This window comes from Anas acuta, chromosome 10 (genome assembly GCF_963932015.1).
Source record: "Anas acuta chromosome 10, bAnaAcu1.1, whole genome shotgun sequence".
NCBI classification, from domain to species: domain Eukaryota; kingdom Metazoa; phylum Chordata; class Aves; order Anseriformes; family Anatidae; genus Anas; species Anas acuta.
The window spans coordinates 9,518,798-9,535,463 of record NC_088988.1 but is presented as its reverse complement, the minus strand read 5'-3'; the positions used below and the strand labels follow the sequence as shown (position 1 = coordinate 9,535,463).

The following is a 16,666-nucleotide window of genomic DNA, read 5'->3' as shown; positions in this document are numbered from 1 at the left end:
TGCTGTGATTTTTTGTTGTTGTTGTTTTTAAGATCACCTTTCTAGAGCTGTTTCTGTGAAGAGGAGAAATAAGTTGGCTTGTATGGTTGTGTTCAGGATGGAAAGTAACTGTAGTTACAGCTTTCTTCTTTGGGAGGTCTTGTAGCAGCCTTTGCTAATGCGACTCCTCTCTAGAGTTTAGAGGTTTACTTACCTTGTGCAAGTAAAGCCAAGTTAGTCTAGCTAGGTTTGTAGAGAGGCATACTAGCTAATAGCTTACACACAAACAGTTACATTTGCAGAACTGGTTTTGGTACAAGTAATTTGTTTTGTGAGGTTAGAGAAATAGTTGTATGTTTTCCCAGGTTAAGATGTATACAGTCTAATTTATTTGGTGCAATATTATATCCAAGCAGAGCATTGGCCCTAAATTTGACGGATTAAAATTCAGGCTATTGGAAACTTAACGAGTAAGTTGCTTGAATAGTGCACATGTCTTCACTGCTAACAGCAAATCTAAGTTTTCTCTCTTTGGTTGGTGTAATGAGTTTGTCCTACTAATTAAAGAAAGAGAAGACTAATTTAACTGGGATTCTTCTTGTTTACTTCTTTGTTACTTGAACTGGATGCCTGTATATTCCCCGGCATAGACTGAATTTCTAGTTCATTAACGTTTCCTGAGTCATCTTGCTTCTGAAATAGAAATCAACTAAGGTTTTGTTTTTATAAAATACATAGTTTCTGTACGAGTGAATCCTTCCTTACAGGGCCATGAAACAATTATAACTGTAGAATTACTATAATGCTTCATGTTTAAATGAGTTCATCAATGTACAGTAAAGGATTAAGTCCTTTTGAAATTTACAGCATTCAAGATGGGATTTAGAAAATATTCTTTGAATGTATGTGTTTGGGGGGGGGACGACTAAATGAAGATTTCCTAGAAATTAATGAACACCCTTGTAACTGTTGTGTACTTTGCTGTTGTTCATCTGTAGCTTTTTTCTTTTTCTTTTTCTTTCTTTTTTTTTTTTTTTTAAAGAAAATTCCTCCAAATTTAAAACAGAAAATTGGGATAACATGGTTTTTATTTTGGTGTGAAAAACGTTTTGCTGGAGGGTATAAGCTGCTTTTACAAGATGAATCTTTCACTGACTCTGCTGTTCCAGATGGTGGTGTTAACCCCTCTGGCTTTTCAGCCTTGGCAGGATTTTGTCAGGGTATATTGTTGTGAGGTAAGAACCTTTTGTTTGAATACAATCAACAATATATAAATGTTACAACCTAAAAAAAAAAAAAAAAAAAAACACCTAAAAAATTCTGGTTGCCTGGATCAGTGCTATAGAACGACATGAAACATCTTAACTTACTAGTTAGTACCAAAAGCAGAACTCGCTTGTTATTCAGTATTTTTAATTAAAACAAATAGTATACTCAGAGGATAGAGGCAGTTTAATTCCAAAAACACACTTTGGGTGGAATTTGATTTCCCCTTCAAAGAAGCATTGATGTAAAACTTCCAGCCAGTTCTGGTACAGCCTTGATAATAACGAATTATTTATTCTCTGATCTGCTCAGATTTTATGGAGAAGATAATGTAAGCACAAATAATTAAGAAAGTCAACAGTCTGAACAAATGCTTTGGGACACCACATGGCTCTGATTTCCGAAACATCTGATATTTCTGCAGTCAAATGTTATTGTGGTTTACAAACAGCCATTCCATGTAATGGGAGTTGCAGTAATGAAGGTGAGGGCAGAATCTGGTCTAGTATGCATTCTTCTCTCTGGAAAAGTGGACTGAAGCAAGCACTGACTTGCACAGGTACATCACTGCCTTTATAACACTTGAAACTGAAATACTTAACCACTCCTCACCCCCCAAAAAAGGTAAGTTTCTCAGATTAAGTGCTTTACAAGTGGTAATGCGGTGCTACGATGCTTCAGAATCATGTGTGTCCTTATGTATAGGGCATCTAATTCTGCTTTAATCTGCCTTAAAAGACACAGTGGGTAGTTGTATTAGTGCATTAGGTGTTTCTTTTGCCAAATACAGCAGTACACCTAAGAGCATAGTGCTCAGCATAGAGCATTGTTTAGAAATGACTAATGTAAGAGTTTTGAGTTGTCAGTATTGGTTGATGTGTAGTATTGTTACCCTCTGAAATGGTTACGCTGACGTTTTCGTTTGTGTTCTGGTATTCGTAGTTACAGACTTGCAGTTAGTGGTATGGTTATATTTAAACCACTCTAACAAATAGGTACCTGAAAGAGGTCTGAAGAGGATGTTGTAAATGAGGGAAGCCATTTTCTGTATCGCCTTTGTTTGCAGACTTTATATGTAGCAGAATCAACGTTGTTAGTTGTACCTTGTTATTGGAAGAAAAAGATCTTTGACTCCCCTCTCCTTGACAGCTGATTATAATTACACTTCACTAAAGTTTCCTGTAGATGAAATGTTCCGAATCCAAACAGTGGCAGACTTGGGATCAGTGCCTGTAGGTAATGCTGCTTCAGGTGCCACTGTAAGATGCTCTGTCCTTTGTTTGCCATGTTCCCTTAATAATTCTTCTGTGGCAAATTTTTGTGTAGGCCAAGTGTCTTTCAAAGAACTAATTGGTGAAATTTTCCCAAACAAAAGCAGTTTTATGCAGTTCTAAGAATTTTCTTATGGATTAAGTTTTTTCTTTCTATTTTTAAAATGTCTTAATTAAGACACTCTGGTTCCTTTCTTTCAGAACAAAAGCTTTAATAGCAATGTCCAGCCCTAAAACAAAACAGTTGCATCTGGCCATGCACAAGAGAGCTGAATTGGGTTGCACTGAATAAGCACAAGCTACCTTTGAAAAGCGTTTTTTTTCCGCTGTGAATTTTCACTTAAACTGTTGGTACTTGTTTGTAGTTAGCACTCAGTGTAGCTTTATGATCATTTAAAAATATTCTCCTTGTCTCAGACTTGCCAAACTTTTAAAAAAGATAAATAAAAATCCTTCAAACTATGCCAGAAAGGTGATTGCAACTAAAAGGTGCTGGGAGTAGTCTCGCATGAACCTTTGCAAGAATGTTCAGTACAATGTTGAAGCTCTCGAGGCCAGGAAACACGCAATTCGAAATCTCTGGCATGGGTTGCCCCAGAGGAACGGCTGCAATTTTTGTCTTGCCTTATGCTGCCATTTTCTGCCCAGCCAAGTTTTTGGTCTGACACCAGCCTGTTGACTGTCCTGCAAGGGGGTGAAGTCACAACATTGTCCAACAGCAAATAGGAGTGGTAGGCATGCCTTATGGGAGGGTAACGTGTGCCAAGGCTGAGTACCAGTAATTAAAAGTCTGTATCCGAACACAGGACTGACCACAGATTTGGGTCGTAAAGCTGGCTGGGATGTGGCACTCAAGTTTAAGGGCACCTATTGGTCATGTGTTCGGGGGTAGGATAGAGGTGAAGATAAGTATCTCTTGCTGTGGCTGGTTAATGACAGCTGTTTTACCTGGATAGTAAGTTGATAGTACTCAGTGATTTAAAACCTCTCTTTTTTCAGAGGAATCAAGTGATTACCCATGAAGGATTTGATGTGCTGACTATGCTTTGGAGAGTATTAAAAATGAAGGTGTTACAAATCTACAGTTGCTCTGAAAGACCAAACTACCATGGCCATGTGCAGAGAGAGATAAGTAGGAAAAACTTCCATTTTATTGAAGAGTTGTCACTGCACAGAAAATCTCTAAAATCCAAAACAAAGGTAAAAGGCTGGGCTGAGCCTTTGGTACTGCTGGCCAGCCTCAGAACTGGATTTACCTAGTGTAGGTGTGGAGGTCAGGGAGGGGTGATATGGGCGTTTCTCGTTGGTGCTGTGATCTCGCTGCATGACTCCAATACCAATTATTTGACAGCTGTCAGCAACAATAGCTTCTGATAATAATTTCAGGTCCTTTTGTGATGTGGTGATTTTGAAAGAAACAAGTGATAGTTAGTCTTTGATACATATAAGAGAATTAGGTTACTGAATTAATACTGGAACTTGTATATGTTATAAGCCTGAGTTGTCACACACGGGCATGTTTTCCTGGTAGAAGCACACATGACCCAGAAAAATACTGGATTACCAGAAGGCAGCTATAATTAGCAACTGTTTACCTTGCTGTATTGGAATATTTTGTTTTTTAAACCAAGCAATACCTTGCAATACTGTGTTGTTGGGCTGGGAAGTTGCCGGTAAAAGTGGCAGGATCTGAAATATTTCAAATTTAGCCTGTCAAAATCTCCCCAGGTTGCCTTTGAGCTGAGCAGAAGTAGAGCACAACTATTAGGAGAATGCTGTCATATTTGAAGTATTTTATTTTTACCACAGTTTCCTCTGCTTTTGTCTTTGTGCTCTGGCATATGCTACCCCCTCCTTAAAAACAACTTAAATCCAGCTTCAGTAACATTCAAGAAAGAGCTCAGAGGTAACTGAGATAATGCCAGTTATGTGAAAATTAGTGGCTCGGAGACAATAGATCCAAAGATTTGCTCTGCTTAGGATTGTAAGTTTGACTAGTTGGTAGGCAGACAGGCCAAATGAAAATCTGTCGCTGCACACATGGAACCTGGCACAGCACTTGTTATTTTTTTAAATTATTTAGGCAGTAGTTTGGGGACATAAATAGGAGCTAAGCCTACTGTGTGAGAAAAGGGACCCTTGGGAGGGTGCTGGGTCATTGGGCTCAGTGGGAGGGGTGAGGTGGGGAAGGTAGGAAGAGAAGACTTAAGTCCGCAGGGAATCAGGATTTATTAGTTCCGCTTCACACAGCTTGGGAGATTTGGGGCCATATGCCTGTCTTGAGTTTATAGCCAGTGATGGAAGACTTAAAAAACAAAAAACAGGAAAAATAATTTTAAGTTTTCCCTTGTATGTAGAAGACCTATATAACTAAAGAAAGAAAGAAGCTCTTTTCTCTGCAAGGAAAGAGACAAAGTTGCTGAGTATAAAATTTTGTTGTGAGTAGGAATTGAGTACTGTTTAAAAAAAACACAACCTACAACAACAAATATATATATACCTACACATACTTTGAACTGTTGTCATGTTAGCTGGTATAAGCAGTAACTGCAGGTAAAACAATTTGGAAGGAAAACTAAAAATGAACTTTTTAAACATTTGCAGTTCTCCACCAGAGGCGGGGGAGGCTGCGTGGTTGGGTTACGTAACAGCAAACAGTATTAAAACAGTTGAGGTCAGTTGTTTTCGCTGGCCCGTTACATCCATGGAAAGAAAGAATGTAGTGAGTGTACTTCATCTTTTTATTTTTTTTTAAATCTGCTAAGGGACCTTTAAAACTTTGCTTATAAAACATGGTTTATACAATTTTTCTTCCTCCCCTTCAGCTTCCCACCTCCTCAAAAAATAAAAATGAGCTCTTTCCATCCAAAGGCCTGCTGTATCCTACATGCTCCATCTCTTGCTGTAAAAATACTAGATATCACAGGGGCAGCACAACCATGCCCACGCAGTCAGAAGGAACTACTGTTTTCTGACCTTCTGTTCTAGGCTTGTGTGTTTTTATAGTATTATTGGAAGAAGACTACCTTTTTTTTTTTTTTTTCTCAGTTCAGGGCTTTTTTTTTTCCCTTCTCTGTTCCTGAATAAATGTAGTGCCATGAATAAAGTAAACATTGCTGTTAGTCTCTCTGCATATTTTTCAGTGTGCTTCATTATATGGGATTTTTTCAAAAGAAATGTAACCCACAGCCTTGGCTGGTTCCCAGCAGCATTAAAAGTCCACTGGCACTTTTCTTAAGAATATGAGGTTTTGCTTCTGTTTTTTTTACATAAATTAATTTCACCTCTCTCATGTAGAATGTCTGCTGCCCTTCATCCCAGATGTGGCTGCAAGGTAACCCCTCTCTGGCACTTGCAGGTTGCTCAAGTCCACAAAAGCTTTTGGAGCTGAAAAGAGTCAGTGACAGCTTCATCAGTGATAAAGGCAGGGGAGAAAAACAGGACCAGTAGACAGAAACTGTTGAAGGACATGTCAATCTCTAATCCTGGAGAAAAAGAGGGGTATTCTGTGGATGGCTCATTGTTTGTGGCATATGGGATGATATTCATCAGTCTGTAAAGTAAGTCTCTAATTTTTATTGCCAGTAGTGCCTTAATTGTGCTGTTCCTTTTTGAAGAAGAAATTCTCTTCATTGCTGGTGGTGAAATTCAAGGAGCAACATTTTCACCTTTCCTCTTAAGAGAGGTGAAGCCAACCCCATGCAGCTCCCTGGGACAGGTCCCGTGGCGACTTAGAGCCACCAAACACAAACAAACACGCAGGGGCTGTAAGGCTAGCTAAGGAAGTTGGTTCTTGTTATTGCTCCCAAGGTCACTTTCTGCTGAGTGGTCTTAGCCTGGGAGCTTGCGCAGTACTGCTTGGATGTGCTCTAGCAGGAGTCCTTGTGCTGTTCAGCAGTAGTCATCCCCTACAGTTAGAGATGACTGACTACATGACTCCCCACTGTTGCAGCCAGTTGTCCTTCTTTTGAAAGGCCATCTCACAACTTGCAGCTTATTCTCACTGTACGTTGCATTAATTCCTAACTCTGACTCAGCAAAATTGTTTGCCTGCTTCCCATGCTGCCAATGGCTACAGAATCAAGGTGTGCACGCCACATTCTCTGTGAGAACAGAGAATGTGACCAACTAAGGCACTTAAACCTAACAGACATTTTTCTAAAGAAAGTTCTTTATTATTTTTTTTATTTTTATTTTTATTTTTTTTAACTGAACAGTTTTGAGAGCTTCAGAATTTTTACATAGAGAAATTCAAGGAAGAATGCTCTTCTCTTGATGCCAGAGTTAAACTCTAATCACCGCTCAGCTCTCTTGGAATTTGGCAGCGTACCAGTGCTCCTTCCCCTTGGTAGGTCATGTGGAAATACTGGAGCATTTTCTTAAAGAACCTCTCTGCTCTTTTCAGGTACTTGCACAGATGGAACTTCCCTGTTAGGATTTGAATTCCTTTCACACTTTTAACTAAATTTTCCTCACAATAAGCACCATTCAAATCTACAAAATTTTATGTATCAGCATTAAAATACCTTGTTTGTTAAAACTACACAAATGCAGCTGTTAAAATCTGGTTTTAAGCTGATGTATTCAGTTGCAATAGGGTTGCACACTTCAGTCTTGAAAATGGAATTTAAATGCATTTAATGAAATGAACACAAGAAGTTTATCAAAGGCTGTTCATTGAAAGCTGAAGTTTATTAGAAGTTGTATGAATAGCTGAGATGGAAGTTGAGATAAGTTGCTTTGTTCAGTTTGATCAGTGATAATATTTAAGATAATCTACCGACTGTTTTTTACATATAAATTGCCAGTTGGTTACAATATATCACCACAGCCCTAGAAATAGTTCCTGATGAGGAATTTTTGATTCTGTTCAAGTTGGCTTAAGTGTTCTGTAAAAACACAGATCTTTGTTAATTACAACAGCTGTGAATAGCATAGTTAGGTTTGCTCCTATCTTGTTTCTTGCTTGTTTCCACTGTTTAGTCAGATTTTAGCAGGTTGTGAAGTCTTCTCTGATAAATACAGTGACCTGATTATTAGCTTGATATTATGGTGGTGTTTAGAGTGCTGACCACTGATGTAGTTCGCCGTTTAACTACTCTTGGTATGCATCCATGCAGTGAAATAGCAAGATTTTCTTGAAAAGCTCATGAACTTGGAATAACTTTCAGAAAGTTATCTGAAAGCAGTGTGATTTGCCTTGGATGAATGCAATGACCTTTTTACTGGATCAATACTTTTATTTACATATCAAATGTAGACTTTTTTTTCCTTTCAAGTGCTACAGAGCAGACTGAAAAGGTGCCGTATCAGGCAAGAATGTGTGTAAAGGATTCCTTTGTTAAATGTTGGCAGAAACCTCACAAGCCCTTGCCAAGTCTGTCCAGCCCACCCACCCGTCCAGGAGGATGCCAGAAAATCCCCCAGTATGGCTTGGTGTTGGCTCCATGCCATTAGAGCAAGGGGGAAGCTCGCTGCACGGCTTGTGGTGCCGAAAGGGGCACCATGGCTGTGGCTGGCCATGCCTGCTTCCCGCTGCCCCGAGACGCAGCCTGGAATGCCTGTGAAACTGCGGTCGGCGACACTGTCAACGTGGTTCTGAGAACACGCCTCGCAATTGTTCAAATAACACTTGAGATACTTGGAGCAGAGAGAACACTTAATGTGCTTTCGCTGTGTAAGCAATTAACTCCCCAAAGAACAGAGCGTTTTCAGTGTTCCCATACTCTGCAGCGTTCTCATGATCTTAAATATATTTAGGCGTTATGCCTTCCATTTTACAGGAAACTAAGTTTGCTGAAGGCTGCACAGAATGCAGTGGTAAGCCAAAAACTGGAATTGAGATCTCTTATCACCTAGCTTTTTTTCCTAAATCACTCAACCATCTCTCCCCTTGACCTTCAGTTGCCTTGTGCAATACCACCTTTTGATTCTCCTTCAACATATTGCTCCTTTGGTTGGAACTGCAAAAGACTAATCAAAATAATGTTTGCTGGATGCTTCAAAAATGTTTCAATTCCTTTGCTTACAAATGGCTTTCTAGAACCACCACGGGAACTCCTCAAAGCCGATGCTAAGTGTCTCTGTAGGTAAATGTGGAAATGCTGTGTTTGTGGAACAGCTGTGCAGTCGTAAGGTTAAAAAGAATCTATGAAAGCTCTTCTAACCGGCAGCCACCTTGTCATCATATTTCCTGCAAGAAAAGGAGCTTTGTGTGACCTTTCATTTCCCCAGAATTATACAAGAACTGAGACAAGAGACTGTAAAAACCTATTAGTCCATCACAGACAGGATTTTCCCTTCACATTTCTAATTTTGTATGGTTAGGCTAGTTTTGGGTGACCCAAGGAACGGAGGTTTTCATCCTTTTCCATGCCTTGCTCATGTTCTCTTTTCCTGCTATTTGTCCTTCAGTAAAGGGCAACTTTTTTCTTAAGCATGTTTGCTATCTCGTTTGAGAATATTTCAGAGTCTTCCAGCACCAGGGTGTACCAGAGAAGCTATGGAAAGACCTGGCTGTGTGCTGTCAATATGTCTCCAGGTAACCAAGCTGTGCCTGATAAAGGTAGACCAAAAAAATCAACTCTTTCTCTGTCCAGGGTTTCTGGTGTGCTCTCTGGTCAAAGAGGAGGAAAATCTCTTGAAATTAAAAACCATGTGATGCTAGACAGAACCCTCTAAAAGAAGGGTGATGAAAGAGGCTTCAAGAGAATGAAAAAAGAAGCAGAGCATAAAGATAACTGGAAGAAAAGAGGTGTAAGGGTGATAATCCACTCTGCTCTTGGAAAACAGAACTACTGTCATGGTTTAAAAAAACAAAACCAACACCTTTTTAGAGGCCTGAGGAAGATGCTAGAACAATTAATATATGTGCAAATCCTATCACAGAAAATGAGACAAGAGATAAGAATGTGGATTGTTACTAAGACTGAGAGCAGAAATCTGGCTGATAAATATGACGGATCACAGGATACAATACTGAGCTCCTTGAGTTTCCAACTCCAGTGGTGGTGCATGGCAGTCTGTAGGTTGAGGGAAAAAAAATAACAACGCAAACCCATTCTTCATTTGCATTTGTTGCAGTTGTATTTGTCCGGTTGTGTTGCATGTTTCTCCCTATTTATGCTTTCACGAGAAGTGTCTAGAAGTGTTAAAACCAACTCTTTCGTTGGAAGACTTCAAAACTCCACGTTAAAATGTTTCTAACACTCACAGAAGAACACCATGGGAGTTTTCACTAGTTGAACGGGTGCAGGTACGGTATCATAACAGCTTGAAAGGGTAATTCTGAGGAGTGTGAACAGCTTGATATATCTCAGAGGATAAACTCTTGTGTTAAAAATACAATGTAAGCTGCCACTATTATTGACGTTTTCCAGCGTTAGTACCAACATCAGTGCATTTCCAAGAACCCCGAAGCCCAGACTCCTGCCATGCCAGCCTGCTCCTGCCTGCAGAAGTGCCAAAGGCAGCAGGCAGCACCAGCTGTAACCTCCACGCGCCTTTCAGTCGTGCAGGTGCCAAGGACAAACAGTGTCATTTGTTTCTGCCTACACAAGAGCTGCAGTGAATAACACCAAATCCGAGATGGGCGGTTTGCAGTGTTTTAGAAGCCAGAGACAAACTTTTACTGGGGACTGGGGGAAAGACGAGATGGTTGAAGAACTGCTGAAAGGCGGTACGGCTCATTTTCACCCGTGGGGGAAGCTGTCTTCGCGCTGCCCCCTCGGTGCCTAGAACCCAAACTTGCCGCTCCGCGCGGGCGGGACGAGGCACGGAGCGGCCCGGCCCCGGCGGCCGAGGGGAGGCGAGCGGGGCCCCGGGGCAGGTGCCGGGGCCGGGGCCGGGCGGGGCGGCTCGGGGCGGGCAGCTCGGGGCGGGCTCTCCCCGCCCTTTCCGCTGAGCGCAGGGGGCGGAGCGGCGGCGGCGGCAGCAGCGTCCCCGGCCGGAGCTGCCCTGCCGGGAGCGGCGCCGGGAGCAGGGGAGCAGCGGAGCCGCGGGGCGGCCTCGCCGCCGAGCGGGCTGAGGGCGGCTCCGGGCCGGGTGGCGCGGCCGCGGGCACGGCGGCTCCTCGCTGCCCTCAGCGGGGTGAGGGCGCCCCCCGGCGGCGGGGCGCTCCCGCTGCTCCTCCTCCTCCTCCTCCTCCTCCTCCTCCTCCTCCTCGGGGCTGAGGCCGGGCCGGGCACGGCACCATGCGGCCCCCGCTGTCCCCGCGCCTCTCCGCCTGACGGAGCCCCCCGGCCCTGCCCTGCCCTGCCCGGCCCTGCCGTGCCGTGCCATGCAGCCGACGCTCCGCTAGGCGCCGGCTGGAGCTCGCAGCCCGCTCCCTCGGCCCCCCGGCGGCACCGGCACCATGAGGAACGGCGAGGACCTGGAGGGCTTCGATGGCGAGGCGTCCAGCACCTCCATGATCTCGGGGGCCAGCAGCCCCTACCAGCCCACCACCGAGCCCGTCAGCCAGCGCCGAGGGCTGGGCGGCCTCCGCTGCGACCTGGACTACCTGCGGGGCACCTTCGGCAGGATCAAGCTGGCGGAGGTGGTAAGTCCCGGGCCGCCCCCAGCTCCCTTCCCCGCCCGGCGGCGAGGTGCGTACCTGCGCCTGGCGGCAGCCCAACGGCCTCCATTTCAGGGCCGCCGCGGGCGGGAGCCGCGGTTCGGTAGGGGCAGGGGCAGGGGGGTCCCGTCCCCACGGCCCCTCGGCCGGCGGGGCGCTGGGTGGGAGCGAGCCTCGCCCCGGGCTGGGGGTGGCGGAGGAGCCGTTGAGGCACCGGCAGCAGCCGGGGTTTGCTCAGTGTGTGGAGCGGAGCCCGAGCGGTCCCCGCGGCTCCGTGCTCGGCGGCCTGAGGGACGGGGCGGCCTCAGGGCCTGAGGGTATCCCCAGACTGGGCTGGCTGAGGTAAAACCCCACCCAGCACGCCCGCTGGGTCCCGCCGCAAGTCATCGAATCCCAGGGTTATCAAACAAACGCCTCAGGGGGCTGCGCGCTGGTCCAAAACAACACGAAACGACCCGACCCAACCCAACGTAACCCAGCCCGCTGTGACCAGCTGGGAGCTGCTGAGCGGCTGCGGTGTGTCAGGGCTGCAGGAGGAGGACGAGGATTGGGGTTGGGGTCGCAGAGCGGGGCCAGGTGCGCAGCGGGGGCCCCGCGGTCAGCGGAGGGTGCCCGGAGCTCCCGGGAGGTGCGGGGCTGCAGCCGTGCCTTGGCCACGCAGGGCAGCGGGGGTGCCTGTGAGAGGTCGCTTGCACATTCATCACGTTTGGTTTTAGCTGGCTGAAATTCTGCTGGTTGCACGAAGTGGAAAGAAACCTTAAAACGCAAACAAACAGCCCTCCAAATGCACACCTGAAGTTCTGTTAGTTGCACAAAGTGGGAAGAAACCTTAAAACAAGCCTTCCCCAAACACACACACACGCGCAAAAAAAAAAAAAAAACCTGAAAACATTTTTCATTCTCAAAGAAAACACATGCTGTGTTTCTCCAGAGAGTCTAAACAGCTACACTGCTTAGTTTGAAGTCCTTGTGAAGCTTAGAGCACTGTAACAATTACACGTGTAATAACTCCTGAGGTTTTTCCGTTGATGATGCTGATGCATGTCTTCATCTGATCAAACTTCAAAGTTGTGTTGTTATTAACATCTTTGAAATTAGCAAATGTACTTTTAAGGGTGTTTTAGAGCAGTTATGAAAATGACAGTAAACCTGAAAATAGGTTTTTAAGTAGTTCCTTACAGAGATGCTATGAATTGTATTCCCTTAATATAAGTAAGTTCTTTGAGGACAATAATGTTAAAAAGAAAAACTACACCAAAAACGCACCAACTTCTAAATATTTCATGTGTATTACTTCATTGTTTAAAACCACTGCTAGTTATTGTAAGACAAAGCTTGCATGGACAGATTTCACGTAAGATATAGTCAAAGTGTACTAGGTTCAGCAGTGAGCTCAAGTTTATAGAGGGTTCTGGTTATCAGTGTATAGTCCTTTTTGCAAATACCCAGCAAAACTCAGGATTTGGAAGTGCAATTTGTTTTCTTCTCATCTCCACGGTGTAGAACAAAATCCGAGGTCTGCAAGCATTAGCAATGAGCATTACATGAGTAGGCTGAACGACAGGGAGCAGCTGCATTTACATTGTGTGTTTTCAGGACTGAAGCCAAAGAAGCTGTCATCACTGTGCAACATCTACCTGTCCTGGAACTATTAAAAACAATCCAGGCAGTTGAAGTTCTGGGATGGTGCTTCCTAATATGCTAAAATAATCTGCCCTCAGGATTTTTGTTTCTGTTCCTACTGCTGATCTTTGCGGTACACTAATAACTTTGGCAAGTCATGCTAAAAGCTTCTAATTAAAATGAGTGATTATTGATTGTGAGTAAGTAAATCGTCTATTATTAAACTGATACATTTGGAACAAATATGAAAAAAATATGGAGCACGCCTCTTAAATTTTTAGGGCTTATAAATAAAATTAAAAAAGATAATGGTAAAAACCATACGATGGTGGACTTAGAGACACTGGAGTTTTCTTGTCTGTTGAATGAGTATGTTGCAACTTCCAGTATGTCGTAGGACATACGAAGGCGTACGTGCAGATGAGTTTCTTTGGAGGAACTGAGTAATGTTTTGTGCCTTTTTTTAATGAATGGCCTGATATAGCACACATGGTGCATACGGAGTGTATGAATCCAGTGGGTCGGAAGTTGACAAATTAGCTTGGATAGGATGGGAGCCTATGTACTGCCTCACCAAATTCAGTTTCTGTGTGGTTGTACTCCAAAGGAGCTGCATTTAAGTTCTGGTAATGACTGGTAGAGCAAACTATTGGTTTTTGCAAACTGGTGGTAAAGTGAGCAGTTTTGGAAAAGGAGGAGAAAGAACATGTTCCACGATTCTCTTAATTGACTTATTTGCCTAAGATAATTATTTTTGTTGTCGTAATGCTTAGTAATACCTTCAAAACTACTGTGGGAACTGATGTGTATCAGGCTGTCGTACAGCACTGACTCATTTTTAAAAATGAGAAGGATCACCCTTCACTGCACAGAATAAAACCTCAACAAAAATTGGTTAAGATAAAATGTCTCTAAATATATTCTAGTAAAAGAAAGTAATGCTGCAAGAAAGATTACAATGCACATGCTTCATTTAATGTCAGGATTCGTATTAAAATACATTCATGATTGGCAGACAAAATTATCAGTTGAAGACAAACATTGCCGCTTACTGTAATCTTCGGTTGAAGGACTTTCCACAGTTTAGCTCGTAGTGCCATATGTGACGTGTAACTGCAGGGCATTGTGGCTGAAATGGCTCTTCTCCAGGTGCCGTTTTTGATTGTCAAAAGAAGGAATAGGGAAAAAGTCAAATGCCTGAAAATGAAGGCACAGGGACTGCAGGGCTCTGTTACTGGCTCTAGATTTGTCTGTATTGATTCGAAATACCACTACAGGAGCTGTTGCGAGCTGAAAAGCAGCATGATGTTTTCGGCCTGTGGGGTAGTTTAAGCGCTGCTGGATGTGAGAAGAGTTCCAACTCATTTATTCATATCTCAAGAGAATGTGCCTGAAACTGTCCTTTAAAGGGGCAGTGTCACAAAGGATTACGATAACGTTAATGATTCATGTAGAGTATTGTGCGGCACTTTCCCAAGACTTAATTAGGCTTTCATTTCCTTGACTTCCAGAAAAGGTTGAAGAGTATTACAGGGTGTTCCTGTTAATTATAATTTGGGAATTAAAACTAAGGAAACTTTTAATATTTGGAGTTTCTCATGAATATTCAAGGCTAAGCTTAGTGATTAGCAGTCAGCCATACATACTATTAAAGATGATTTTTGTTCAGAATAGCAAGGAAGTAACAAGAAGTTCAATGTAGAAGAGCTTGGTATTGAACTGATTTTCACTTTTTTTTTTTTTTTGAACACTTTGCTAAGCCTGTGAGATATTCAGCAGATAGTGCGCTCACCTGTGTCTTTCCATTTGGGTGAGCTCGCTCTCTGCGCTTGTTTGGCTGCGAGGGGAAACCTCCGATGCTGCTGAGGCTGGGCAGAGCTGCGAGCTCTGTAGAGAGGCAGCTGGCAGGAAGGAGGGCGGTGGGTGTTGGACCCGATCAGGAAAGGAGTTTTCAGGGGGCTGGGGAGGCTGACAGACCTGATCAGATGTCATCTGATAAGGGGAGGGAAACAGCACCAAGGGAAATGGACAGGGAGGAAGACTCAAAGTAATATGGGATGTTGATGTTTTTGGGATAACGAGGATATGAACTGGAAGAGGAAGGTGAGGAGAAGCTGGTACACTTGTGCACTACACAGAGAAATGTTTTTCCTTTTGGGAAGGTCAAGTCTAGGTGGGAATTGTCTCGGCTCTCCAGCATTCAGATGGAGCAGTACCTTGCCGTGCAGCAGATGTGGAAGATTATGTAGCTGTCCTGGGAGACCAGAGCAGAAAAGCTCTTTAGAGTTTATTTTCATTACTCTCTGGCATGGTTTTATGTTTCTCATGTTTTTAAGGGCTTTAATACTTCCCATGGAGATTATTGTACAATCAAGCAGATATCCCTGGAAAAGTTTTCTATGAACATCCTCAAATGATTTGTTACCTTTCAGTGCCTCTTCCCTTTTTTCTTCAGTTTCCTAAAGAGATTCTCCTCTTCTGAGTGCGCTTGCTGAAGGAAGTTGTTTGCTGTATGAGGAATTGGGAAGGGCCCATTGCTGCCATCCAGAATAGATGGGCCAGTTAGCAGGTAGCACCTCTGCACAGGAAGTTGTTTCACTTGAGACAAGTGCTGCTTTTTTTCTTGCTTTGTTTTTACCTTCAGCTTTTCTAAACGCATTGTTATATTTCCTTCATTGCTCTAATACTGCGTCTTTAATAATCTTACTGTTACAAGAGTTGGATGTAGGAATATACTTACCACTGACGTTGTCATAGGAAATGGTGACTGCCCATTGCCTGCTTCATATTTTCTTTGGTAGCTGTAGTTCCTGGTGGGCTTTTCCTCGGGTCACCAGGTGAGGTGTGAGGAAAGCAGGCAGGATCCCAATGGGAGCCTCCTTGGTTCTCACCAGCCTCCTGCTAGGTATTTGCAGGCACTTGATTTAAGGTAAAATAACTGGAGCTTGATGTGAAAATTTGAAAAAATGGTGCTTAGCCAGCTCTTGCGATGTTGGTGGTGGTTAGGAATGGTTTAACTGGAGCAGTAAGATAACAGCTACAGGAAACCCTTACCACGTGCTGCCTCGGGAAAGAGTGGCATTTGTGGTAGGCAGTGGTGGCCTCCCTGCCCCGGAGAGCACTAGACTTTGTATTTGTAATGTGCCCATTCCAAATACTACAGAAATTCATCAAAGACCTATGTTAATGGAGATAATGCTTCTGCTTGGGAGGTCTCCGAGCTACAAGTTGCTGATGAGCGTACTGGGAAGCATCGCTGCATGCTTGCTCGGGGCTTGCTCTCTGCAGTGTGTGCTATTGCTTGGTGGTGGAGGCAAGATTTTGGGCTAACTGAAATCTGGTGGGAATAGCAGTTCATATGTTCACAATTTTCTGTATAAAAAGTTCCATCTTCATTGGTGGAGAGTAGCTGAATGTTGGAAAAAGTTCTGTGGCTTACTATCATTACACGTTTCCAGATCCAGAAGTTGGTTAAGGCCAGGACTACTCTGACATTCTTTGCTGTTAGAGTCTATTGTGTTGAAGAAATCAGCATTGAAAAGGCCCGTAGTACCTACCTATGTGTACGTCAATAAGACTGTTGAGAGTTCTCATTGTTAATTACATTAAAAAATAGCCGTAATTTATGTTCCAAGTAGTAAGGTAACTGCTAACTGCTCGAATCGTGTTGAAAACTAGTCCAAGGTGCTCAGCAGTCAGTTTTGTTATCACAGCGTTTCCGTGCCTTCAGCTCAGCATCCTTCAGATGGCTGCTGGAGGGGAGGGTCACTTGGGTGCCCCAACGTCCCACCCGCCCCAATCCAGAGCTCTGCACCTTGTGGCGTGTTGTTAGGAAATACCGTTGTGTATATGTATGGTAGTACCAGCGGGAACAGGCAATTATTGTACCTGATAGAGGTCAGTAGCTGACGTTGTCTGTCACGGATTGTGTGGCAGGGTCACTGCTCAGGTCGCTGGTCCTGCTGGAAAGGTG

At 43.7% G+C, this 16,666-nt stretch overlaps 1 protein-coding gene across 2 annotated transcripts in view; it reads left to right on the top strand.

The window, feature by feature from the left end:
- The first annotated feature begins 10,402 nt into the window (after positions 1–10,402).
- CMTM4 (CKLF like MARVEL transmembrane domain containing 4) overlaps positions 10,403–16,666 on the top strand; it is a 53,191-nt gene continuing 46,927 nt past the window's right edge. Inside the window, exon 1 of one of the 2 annotated variants that reach the window (XM_068693738.1) lies at positions 10,403–11,055. In XM_068693738.1, the coding sequence (XP_068549839.1) occupies positions 10,870–11,055 (186 nt within the window). In that variant the 5' untranslated portion in view covers positions 10,403–10,869. The remainder of the gene's footprint in view (positions 11,056–16,666) is intronic. The other variant, XM_068693737.1, reaches the window with a different exon arrangement.